At 39.8% G+C, this 12460-nt stretch overlaps 1 protein-coding gene across 5 annotated transcripts in view; it reads right to left on the minus strand.

Moving 5' to 3' along the window:
• Window positions 1–12460, minus strand: part of ELMO1 (engulfment and cell motility 1) — a 303457-nt gene that overhangs the window by 203578 nt on the left and 87419 nt on the right. For all 5 annotated transcript variants that reach the window (XM_071429658.1, XM_071429656.1, XM_071429657.1 and 2 more), the window contains one exon: window positions 3097–3132. In XM_071429658.1, coding sequence (XP_071285759.1) covers window positions 3097–3132 — 36 coding nt within the window. The remainder of the gene's footprint in view (window positions 1–3096; window positions 3133–12460) is intronic.

Raw genomic sequence — 12460 nt, forward strand, 5'->3', positions numbered from 1 at the left:
GGGTTTCACTATATCTGAAAATTAATTTTGATTAAAGAAAAACAAGGTGTGAATTTTAAACATAACTGTAAGTATTCTTGAATAAATCCAAGTGTAGATACTCTTACTGTGGAGTATGACTAAATCCACTCAAAGGTACATTAAGCATGGGAAACTAGCCCAGAGGAACTATTACACACTGAAGATGTGATTAGAATTACCTTTTTTTCCTTATTCCCCATTTTTCAAATTCCAGGTTTTGTTCATTTCATGGCAATTTCCTCAAACAGATGACGCTTCCTAAAGTCCCAGGCATCACTATGCTGGAAAAACACCCCTATCCAATCAGTTTGGTTTGACTACAATTTAGCACTGCAATGCGGAAGTCACTTAATAGAGCTGTTTCGTGGGATTTTTAAAAATTTATTATGTCATCCTGTACATCCAAAGTAACTTTTTTTAAATTAGCATTTGGTTCCTTTAAGTATCTTTAGTCAAGAAGATGGGAAGTGGATGCTGAGAAGTGTTTTAGCTTAGTTCATGATGTCAAGCTCTGTGGGGTATTTTTTTGTTCTCATTTCACTAGATCTTTTCCTACTAATACATAAGGAAAAAATAGTCAGGATGTTGGATAACTGCACTCATAGAACACTACTGTAAACACTTTACCTTGAAAACATATGAGCAAGTCAGCTTCCAGAACTATGGGTTTCACATCCTCAACAATGGCTCTGGTATCTTTTTCAGTACAAGTCCCAAATTCAATAATTTGTGTTACTTAATTGTATTATCTTACATACTACTGCTGGAAATCAAAATATTAATCTTGCGAAAATCAAAATATTAATATCTAAGTACCTCCATGCAAACTGAAGTTCCCATTGGCAGGATTTAACTCCCAAAGTTAGAATAAACTTTAGTCACAGACACGTTCTTTACTACTGTATTAACTGATGTGATACATCTACATTGACCAATAAGGAGCCTCTTAATAAATATCTTAATAAGGATCAAGTGGGTAAAACCTTGTTCTCATGAGTAAACAAAGCTAAACTGCATAAAAAAAATAATTCAGGTCATCAGTCAGATCAGGCCCTAAAACAAGGATGTAATGCAACTGTAAGTCAGTATTTCAGTACTGTCCTGAGGACAAACTTAATCCATAGAAGTCTACAGTGTAATAGAGTCTGGAAACAGAAGTGCTGAAAGACTATAACTATTCTTCCACAAAGAACTATTTTCACAGCAGTGAGGAAATGCCATCTAAAAGGACAGGAGATACCTTGTTTTAGCAGGGGTGATCACAGAATCACAGAATTTTTAGGGTTGGAAGGTATTTCTGAAAATCATCCGGTCCAACCTGCCAAGGCAGGGTCACCTGGAGCAGGTTACTCAGGAACACATCCAGCTGGGGTTGGAATGTCTCCAGAGAGGGAGACTCCATGAACTCTCTGGGCAGCCTGTTCAGTGCTCTGCTGCCCTCAATGTAAAGTTCTTCATCATGTTGAGGTGAACTTCTTGTGTGTTAGCTCACTGCCACTGCTTCTTGTCCTGTTGTGGGAAAGAGTCTGGCACCATCCTCTTGGCACTTGCCTTTGAGATATTTATCTGCATTAATGAGATCCCCTCTCAGTCTTCTCCACACTAAACAGGCCCAGCTCCTGCAGTCTCTCCTCTTAAGAGAGATGTTCCAGTGCCCTAATTATCTTCTCAGCCCTCCAGTGGACCTGTCCCAGGAGCTCCATGCCTTTCTGGTACTGAGGAGGCCAGACCTGGACACAGCACTGCAGATGTGACTTTACTAGAGCAGAGGGGGAGGACCACCTTCCTCAACCTGCTGGCCTCAGTCTTCTCAGGATATCATTGGCCCTCCTGGCCCCAGGGGCACAGACAGCTGCTCATGGTAAACTTGTCATCCTCCAGGACTCCCAGATCCTCCTCTCCAGAGCTGCTCTCTACTTGATCAGTCCCCAGCATGTACTGGTGCTTGGGGTTATTCTTCCCCAGGTGCAGGACCATACACTTCATTTACTTGAACCTCATTAGATTTCTCTTTACCTAGTTGTCCAGCCTTTCACAATCCTGCTGAATGGCAGCAGAGCCTTCAGGTCATGCTGCCAAGATGATGCTGCCAAGAATTCCAAAAGCTTCATGGCACTTTAACAGTTGTCCTCATAATCTAAACTTTTCTATTATGAAACAAGTTACTTTGTATTAGGTTAAGAAACTGAACTTAGCAGAAGGATTTAAATTTCCTGCCAAATTTATTCTTACTATATAATTTATTTATTAGGCAATGATTTAAAAACAAATGTTTCAGAACTTGGTTTACATCAGATTTGTGAAGGTATGATTTAGCACAGGTTTGGATGGGGAGCTGCATTTCTTGCATGATAAATCACATTAAGCTCTCAGAATGACAGACATATGCTTAATTGATTATTCTCTTGCTTTCTTGAGTTTTAGCTATACTTGACATGTCAAATTTGCAAGCCAGTCAAGATATTACAACATCTCTTGGGATTCAAATTTATTAAAGCCTGTGCTTAACTCTGAGCAAACAGAAGCCTTCTGTTCAAAATCATCAGGGAAACAGGCAGGGAAATTCTGATATGAGGCCATTTACTATTTTACAGCTTTCTTTTATACAGCTATCTGCAACAACTAGCATTACCTGGGACCAGCAAATAAAGACAATGTCATTGTCCCATTGTCTGGGACAATGACCTTACTTTTCATCTCACTAACATTGACCATTAAAATTGCCAACTATCAATCACATAAGCCAATGAAATTCAAGAGGGGAATTGGGAAAGTTGGGGAAATTATTTTTTTGCTGAGATTAGAAAAGAAAAGAAAACAAAAGCTTTACTTCAGAAATAGTTAAAGCCCCTGCTGAAGTCACAGAAATAAAGCACTCATTCCATAGGCAAAGCAAAAAAAAGGCTTCATCAGAAAATTTTAACAGGCATCAAAGAGCAGAAAACAGAGAAGATTGAAGACTTGCTGATGCATATGCACAGTTGTATTTACATATAAAGATTAGCACAAGGGCCTGAACTCAGTCATGCAAAAGAAGAGGTAGTATGCAAGGTGATGATCTAATCAAGTTCTTACCAGGGCTTCATTATCTTCTGCAATTTCTGATATCGTCTGCAAAATTAAAACTTGCAGGTGAGGAAAAACACTTTAAAGCATCTGTACTCTATTTATTGCATACAACCCCCCATACTTGAACCATAAAATTCACAGACATGCATACAATAAGAGGCAGTAAATTGCTAACAATTTGCTGTGAACAGAAGCAGTTCAGTAACTGGTAATGAACACTCCAAATAAATTTCAAATATTTGTTCAGAATACTTGTGTTAACTTCTGTTAGGGGAAAAAAAACATATCTAGCATATCTAGACATTCTAATTTCGTAAAACATTTGTGTAAAAAGCCTTTGATACAAAACAATAAAGGTTCACACATTAAGCATCTTCTGTACTGTTTTAACAACATGTAACCCATTGCCTGGAGAACTCTTTTATTTACTTGTAGTCTCCACCACTAATACTGATGTCAGAGTCAGCATTGTTGAAAGGTGTGTAGCTAGGATAGTAAATGGTAAAAATGCCACAAAAGATAGATACCCTCTTTTTAAAACATCACCTAAACATATAAAAAATAGCAGAGCTAGAAAGAAATAAAAAAAAACCCAATCCATTCCTTACTTAACCATTTCTTGCGCCTCCTAAATCAATTTCACAGTTTTATTTCAGAGGCTTGACTGCAGTTCCATACTGAGCAGACTAATGTTAAAAAGGACAAAAAAGAGGTTCCTCTTTCCTTTCTGCACCTTCTCCCCAGGTCTTCCCTTTTGCACTTTCCCTCACAGCAAGCTGCACAGCAGTGTCATTCAGCTCAGAAGAGCCCTAGGACTACAAGCTCTCCAATCACTGATTCAATTCTCTAAGTCTCTCCCAGAATGCAGCTACAGTTTTGAGGGATTTTTTCCCTTTTGGTAAAGTAGTTATTCCTCACAGCTTTTCAAGAGGAACCAGTCTCAAGGAGGGCAGCTTTTGGGCTGGCCTGTGTGAATGTCAGTGGAGAAACCACAGGAACAGTGGTTTGAAGTCCTCTGCCAGCTGTGAGCTGCAATACTCATGCCTGAAGATAGTACTGCCACAGTTTACCCTGTATCCAAACACAGACTAGGCTACAGCCTAACTCAAATCAGAGAAGTGACAAGATTTTTTTTCTTGGATTTCATGTCCTTGGTTTTTTTATGCTACAGCATCTATCTGTGTAGCCAGTAATAATGAGTAAACAAAAAACATCCTGATGATCACACAGCCTTAACAAGTGGGGGAAAATACCCTCAACATGCTTTTATGAGCAATAAAATTCAAAACAGTTTCCATAGCAGGAGATCCAAGCTTCAGCAGAATGTCATTCCTGTGCTTCTGCAAACTAAGTGCTTCCATGCTGTGGCAAATTCTGCTAAACCACCAAGAACAATTTCCACAACAAATAGGTTTTGTCATCTCCCAAATGTGCATGGATCCTTGCAACTTTCTGCAGCATGTCAGCCAAACTTCATACCACTCTTCCCAGGCCAGTTTTTAAAATAGCTGCTTTCTTCCAGGTGCTGACTTCAGCTAAGCAGCAAACAAACTTGAAATTAGGGCTGTGTTTTTCTGACAGAGAAACAAGTGTGGTGTTTGCAAACTGGTAGCACTTCAAAGGACAGATTCTGTTTTGCCAGAGATTTCTCACAACTGGCTCTAATCATGGCATTTTCTCCATGACTGAGACAGGGATTACAGAACAAACATCTGAGTCCTAAAACAAAACATTTAAACTCTCTTAGCATTTGCAGAACTCTTATCCATCCTGAGTCAATCAGCAATCAGTTAACCTGAGGTCAAAAAGTATGCAAAGTAAAAGAAAATATAAATTTAGGAAAATTGTGCAGAAATAATTGAATTATAGAAGACATTTCTGGTGAAGCAATACAAAGACAAAATTTTGACTTCAGAGGAAAGATAGCCATTGTATTAAACCAAACAATTTCCACTGATTTTTCTTGCTTTGATGTGACTAGAGCAGCAATCAATCTAGGACATCAAATGTTGCAGCAACACATGATTATAGATTGACTTTTACCACTGAAGATGTGGATGGAGGCTGTTCTCTAAAGCAACACATGCTGTTTTCATCTATCATCAAACCAAAACATAACAGAGAAGGAACTGGCATGGGCAGGAGTTCCTCTCATATTTACCCACAGACCATGCAAAAGTCACCAAGGAGAAGCCAAGCTGACTCTCCCAGCAAGTCAGCCTGGAAAGAAACTAAGAACAGTCTGCCACCTCCATCAACTTTCCTCTTTCTATATATACATAACTTTTTTTTCTCCAGAGGGCTGACTCTGTGGTAGCAACCAAACAACTCTGTAGAGCCATTCTTGGTGAGTTACCAAGGTAGGGTCAAAACTGCTGAAAGCCTTACTGATCTAGACACTGTAATTAGCTCAATACTTATATTTATCTTTTTTTTCTTTGTTTTTTCTTTTTTGTTTCCTAAAAAAAAGCATCCCTCAATTGCACTTGCACAGATGGAAACAAAACCACAGCCAAAAAGCAAATGTTATAAGCCAAATTAAATAGCAATTGTGAAAGGCTGGGATTCTACAGTGGTGAAAGAGAAACCCAGCGATTTTTATGCAGGCAGGAAATTCAAAATAGATGCCAACCTAATGCATAATAACACGAATGACAAGTTACCAGGTTAGACATTTCTCTACCATAATGTATTTCCTGTCTGGCCTCAAAGGAACTTTGTGATGCACTTCCAAATGAAGCCCAAGGAGCAGCAGTGAGTTCTCTTAGGACTTTCTCAAGCACACAGACTTACTGCCTGCTCAAATACTGCAGGTTACATCTTGAACAGCTTCCAGCAGAGACCAGCTTAGCAGGGACCTGACTAGATTAACACTTATCTGTTCATGTGCCAAAACTGCTGTACAAAGACTAAAGATACCCCAGATCTAAACCCCAGCTGGAGCAACACACAGTGCACAGGAAGGGCTTGTTTGAACTGGATGAAAAAACTAAAATGTCCCATTATGGAAGGCAGTGTAGAGCCACTTTAGCTAATGATACCAAGACCTAAAGCAGTCACACCACTTCAGCACAGCAATTGTTTCTAAGCTTGCACTGTTTGAACATGAGCAGAATTGTATAAGAGTACCACTGAGGATAAAAGTTTTTAATGCAGTATGACCCCAGAGAGGGCCACTGCTACCAAAGGTGGAAGATGTTCACAAAAACTTCCTCCTCTACAGAAACACTGATGGGATGATGGATGAATGACCTGCCAACCACATTAAAGCACCATTTGGCTATTGCTTTTCAGGCAAACACAAGGATAATGCACGTTCTAGATAATAAGCAGTGTAAAGAAAAATCCAAGAGTACAAATTTCTGGCTTCTCTTCATAACAGGTGTGGCTATCACAAGCATATGACATCTGGGAACACTTTGACCTGGAATAATCTACAAAATTATTATTACTGTTAAGTTACACAGCAACCTTCAGACTCATCACAGCACAACGTCCCACAGCTACACACAGTCCAACAGACAAAAGTATCCTGTAAAGTTGCAGAAGTGGAGATTTTAAGCTTTTCCCATTATTTTTCTTGGTTTTTCAAATACTACAGTTTTGTCTGGAGTCAACAAAAAATAAAAAAATAGTTTTGCCAACCTTCATTTCAATGTATTTCAAATATTCTGGAGAATATTTGGAAATATAAATCTACTGCTGGAGTTACTCTTCTTAACATTTTACAAAAGAGGTTACCAAACAAGACCCAGTAAAACTGTCTCCTCTTCTCATCCCTCTTCCTGTCAACAGGGTGTTGATATCACCATTTAAAAAGAGGTCATTTAAATTCTAATATTCCCAAATACAGGCAAAGGAAAAAAAAAAAAAAAAAAACAAGCCTGGAGAAATAGCACTTAGGATAAGGGGACCAGCAACTCTCCCTCTCTTCCCTCCAAAATGTGATCTTTGACATTCCACCTTCAGATGACCTTGAGATTGGCTCAGTTGGTTAAAGCACTGTGTTAGTAACACAGAGGCTGTGGGATCAATCCCTGTAGGGCCATTCACTTAAGAGCTGGACTCGATGATCCTTCTGGGTTCCTTCCAAGTGAGACGATTCTGTGATTTTATCTAAACCCACAGTGTGTGCTTTGCATATGTAAAAGATGTAAGAAAAATTGTACTTGTGTGTGCTGAGAGGGAGGGTGTAATCCAAGCCTGAAGACTGATGGGGAAACAAACCCAAAATAGAAAAAGCAGGAGAAAAGTAAACCAACAAAAAAAGCCACTCCAGAAAAAAATCCTACTCCACCTTCTTTCTTTATGGAAACTGCACTGAAAGATGGAGCTGCAGCCCTTTCTCATTCTCCTACCATTACCATCTCCACAGTGGTATAGCAGGATTACCTGATTTTATACACTCTTTTGGATTTCTTCCTCATAGACAATAGTTACCCTCTCCTGACATTACAGAAGCACTAAGAAATGAAGATTACGTAAAACCCCTGTTGGATAAGAATTGATTTTGGCAGCAATGTCAGATTAAGTAATCTATGCTTCCAGGTGAAGCTTCACAGGAATAGTTGAGCCTGTTTAAAACCCTGTGCTGTCAAAAATACAAATTAATTTCCTCTCTCCATTGGCTGAGTTTTCAACATTTAGCAAATTGAATTGCATCACTGAGGAGTCAAATAAGCATTGGAGCTGAACAAGAGAGGGAGCAGGTACTCCACAGACAAGAAGGGTGGAAAATGACTACTTTATATAGTGGCAAAAACCTACTAGCTTATTATTGTTCCTATTTTCTGAAAATTCATTTTCCATTTATCTGGCAAGTTGGGCTTTCACAACTGTTTTCTGGGGCAATGCTGTGAGCTCAATCAGGGAACTAAACTGGGTTAAAGAATATTATATTAAAAGTAGCTTCTACTGTCACTTTTCATAACCTACATCAGTTTTCCAGTCCAGCTTGCTAGAAACAGTAGTGGTATAACTCTGCAGATGAAGCAGGACAGGAACAAGTTACTATGAGCAAGGGCAGCTTAAGCGTTTTGACAGCACTGCTGAAATACTCATCAGACTGGGATGGAAAAAACCACCAGCAGGTATTTGAGCAACTGTCCCAAAAAGTGTGCTAAAGTCGGAATAACTCCAAACCAATCTGTCTTCAGTTTTCCACTGGGCTGGTATACAGTATTATCTCTGTAAGACAAGCCAAGAGCTAGGATTTCACTGAACAATGCAATTTGTCCTTAAAGCATGCACAATTGATCTCTCAGAGACTTCCAGCTGTATAGCAGCCAACCCTGCAACTGCATGTGCTCAATAGAAGGCTCATCTTAGTCAAGACATAAACCCCATTTATTTAGAAGCTTACATGAACTTGATCTAGCTGCATTTATTGTTTCCAATAGGAAGATGGCAGAATTTAACAACTAAAATTAAATCAAGGTGCTTTTTTCTCCTATCTGCATATTAAGCAATTACAACTCTCTTATAATTAAAACTATCTGCTAACCAGGCTATCTGCTACCTTGTCTTAGCAGCATCAACTAGCATGTTCCTTTGCCATGGCTGTATGACAATAGAGCTGCTCAGCAATGAAGCAGATGTCTGGAGAACAATCTTCTCAACAGCAGCATAAACAATTCTGTTCTGGTTACTGTCAAGACAGCTAGGCTTAGCATAGTGTCTTTTTTTTTTTTTTGGCAGAAACTGTGTGCTATTTCAGTCAAATAGCAAGTCATAGAGTTCAGGAAAATGCCAATTTTAAAAATGCTGAAAATTCTGCATAGACCTTCATCCTTTCCCTCCCCTGAGATCAGCCTTATTATTATTACTAGCAATAATAAAAATAAATATAGATTCCTTTTATAAACTCTTTGGTCTTTCAATATTTATGTGTGTGAATTAGATTTTCTTTTTCTTGCTTTATAAGGCATTATGCGGATTTTTTTCCTTCTAAGGAAGGCTGAGAGTTTGTTTCAGTCACACAACTATTCTGATACATCAAGTAAAAAACCCCAGGACTTTAACAGTCTTCTGCTACATCAGAAGGGCTGTCTGTACGGACATGATTTTCTGAAACACAAGTTCTAGGCTCAACTACAGAATACAGCTCTGAATAAGAGAACTATGTTATCACAGCTGGGGTAGCAAGAAGACATGACTCCTTCTTCCACCTTGGTTCCTGAACATATTTTTTATCAGTCATTAGTATACCTAGGACTCAGCAGCATTGCTCATTTTCTGCCCCATTTCAGGGCACTGCATTCTGAGGGGGAGTGGAAGCAGCACACCCATGCACTTCCCCTTTAGACTGTCTGTACACCCAAGCAGACAGACTGCACAGTCAGCTCCTCTTAACTAGGCATGGACTGGCTTCTGAACAAAAAGTTTAGCACTAGGAGTGCTGTGGAAATCACTTTCTGAAAAGTCTCAGAAAAGAAAAATAGCTGCCTGCAAACATCCAGCCCACTCTTGGGTGGTGATACAAACGCACATCTGAGAAATGATTGGACATAATGGATAATTATAGAATAGAATCAGCATTTCTTGTTCTTCATGACTTGTCTTGAAGTCTTTTCTATAATTTATAGGTCACCCAAACCATAAAAACAAACATAAAACTACCTTTTTTTTTTTCCCTTTTTCAGTTAATAAGACTCGCAGCAGTGCTGCAGAAGCAAGAATGAGCCTGAAGGAAAAACAAGATAAGCCATCTCAATCAACAAGATCAAGATACATGTGGACAGTTTCTGAGACATTGCATCTCTGCTGATATAAATATATTCATATTGACGAGATGCACTCTCAGCTTCACTAGGGCCCATGCACACTATCACCAGCCTTGTGCTTGCACACACCATGTCCCCAGTTCTCTATCCTCTAACACATTCTAATTTTCTTCAATATTCAAGAATATAACATATGGAAAACTAACTAGGAAACACTGCTATTTCTTGTCGACTTTTTATATTACCACTTCTTTTCATCACCTGAGGAATGAAACAGAAGTAACTAGAAATCCAGGGATTTACATTCTCTTACTCTGGTCACTGTACTTTAATAGTCATCAGCTTCACTGAAATAATGACTAAGTAGCACAATAAACAATGCCAACTATAAATAAAATATAGGCTTCTTCCTCAGTGAAAATTATATCAAAAGATAGAGTCCTGTTTTCCAGAGGCTACCCAGTTAAACTTAATTACATACTCAAGTTATAACTTAAGAGCTGCCTCTAACATGAAATCCATGTGCAAAGAAAACCTCAGAGCAACTTTGCACAGAGCACGATGGCACTTCTAATGAGCACTGCCTGGCCCCTCAGGGAAAATAGAGAATAAAGCTTGAATTAACAAAATTCATTGATTTCTAGCCCAGCTGCAGCACACCGTGAACAGAGGTGTCACTCAGCCTGGCCTTACAGATGTAGGGCTGTTCCCAGCTGTATCAGCCCAGGGCAGCTGGCACAGCTCACAGAGGGGATCCGTGCAGAAAATCAGCAGCCACCCATAGGGTATGTCCCATTCCTGCTCTCCCAGAGTCTCAGTGCCAGTCCCCAGGGTGAAATACAAGAGCAGAGACAGCCACCATCCCCACAGTTTCACTGCACATTTGCTCTCAGGTCATGGCTCAGTGACATACCTAGGGTCCATTGCCACAAAAAAGGGCCTTTTCTGCATCCACTCATGACCAGTTCCTCTTTTGTTTCTTCAAGTCCCTAACTGAGCAGAAAACTAATTTTAGACAGTTAGTTTTCTAATGGAATCATGTTCTGTGCAAGAAATTAACAGGGTGGATTGGCTTTGTGAGGCACACAGACACTGGAACCAACTCCTGGAACCAGCTCCTGGGGAAAAGCAGGACTGGGCTGAAGAACAGGGGTTAACACACAAGAAATGGGAGAAGGCAGGAAGCTGGACCATGTCTCAGCAGCATCAAGACATTAGATTTGTCTCAGCTGTATGGGTGACTCATAGCCCCATTCAGACAAGGCTGGGTCTACAGGAGCTGCACCAAAATGGCTAAGATAACTCCATAGTGAAGATATACCTTAAATGCATCTTTATAAAATATGTTGTCTTATAAAACTGGGCTATGAAGAAGTTTCTGCCCCACCCCGAAATTTCTGGCTCCTCATTCCTCCTCTAATACCTGCCCCCTGCCCTTTATAATGCCAGTGTAATCATTTGTGTAGATTCACCTATGGACGCTGAGAGAGCAATGTAAGTTCATCTATGGACACAGAGAAAAGTTTTGTGTTCTGAAGCATTTTGGTGACCTTGTCAGCCTCACAGCCCACAAGGCAATATTGCTGAGGGTGCTGAGCCCAGGTTGGGAGCAATGGCAAGGAGGCCTTCAATTTGATTTATCTGTTCAGTGACCATCTTGTGTGAGACCTCTTACTAACAGTAGTGCAGAGCCCAAGCAAAAACAAGAACAGACCATAAGAGGACAACTGACTGATTCCAGCTGCCTTTCTTTGACAGTCTAGGGCACTGAATGAAAAAAAAAAAGTTTCTTTTCTTTCTTTTGAGGAAGTAGTTTGTCTGTTTGCTTAGTGTGCTGACACAGCAGCGAGTGACAGACCCTGATGTGAGGGAACAGATTCAGTAGCTTGAAGTGAGATGAGAAAGGAAAGCAGAAGCACGATGGTAGGCTTAGGCTGCTGTGCCTCTGTATGTTTGCTCCTTTCATCAAATCCCCAGTTCTGTTAAATATGCACTCATCAGCCAGTGATGTACAGTATAAAAGCAGAAGGGAATGTACAGCATAGCACAGATGTCCCTGCTTTACCACTCCCTTTGCAAAACTAGACTTGGAAAAATCTGACCTGCTCATACCCTCAGGAGCTGAATGTCTAGGCTGCTAACATGAAAGACTGCAGTGAGTACTAAGAGCTCATCAACACGTGAAGCTGCTGGAAACTCTTACAGGCTGAGTCTTTGTGCAATGCCCAAACTCAAGAGTGTTTCTCCCCACAGACAGAAATACTGATAAATACATTAGACAGGTAGATCGATCAATGCACGTTTGACGACACATTACATCAGCTAAAAAGAAAAAAAATTAAATCCCTCAAAATCCTAAAAACACTTACAATAATAAAATAAAATAAAATAATAAAAAAGAAAAAGGCAGTAAACTCTGCTCATATGTTCAGTTTACAAGCCCACTGTGTGGTTTGAAAACTTATGCTGTTTGGTCAGGACTTATAACAGGGTATAATTTGCTAGACAGTTCTTTCAACAGCAGTGTTGCCTTTAGTAGTTTCTCTCCCAAACAGTTATTTTTAATCCAGCCCAGTCTGCTACAGTTTGGGTCATCCCACAGATACAAAACAGCATCTGAAGGGTGAGGAGGGCACTTGCTTTAGTCT

This window comes from Agelaius tricolor, unplaced genomic scaffold (genome assembly GCF_023055355.1).
Source record: "Agelaius tricolor isolate 1412-34295 unplaced genomic scaffold, bAgeTri1.0.p SCAF_6, whole genome shotgun sequence".
Taxonomy (NCBI): domain Eukaryota; kingdom Metazoa; phylum Chordata; class Aves; order Passeriformes; family Icteridae; genus Agelaius; species Agelaius tricolor.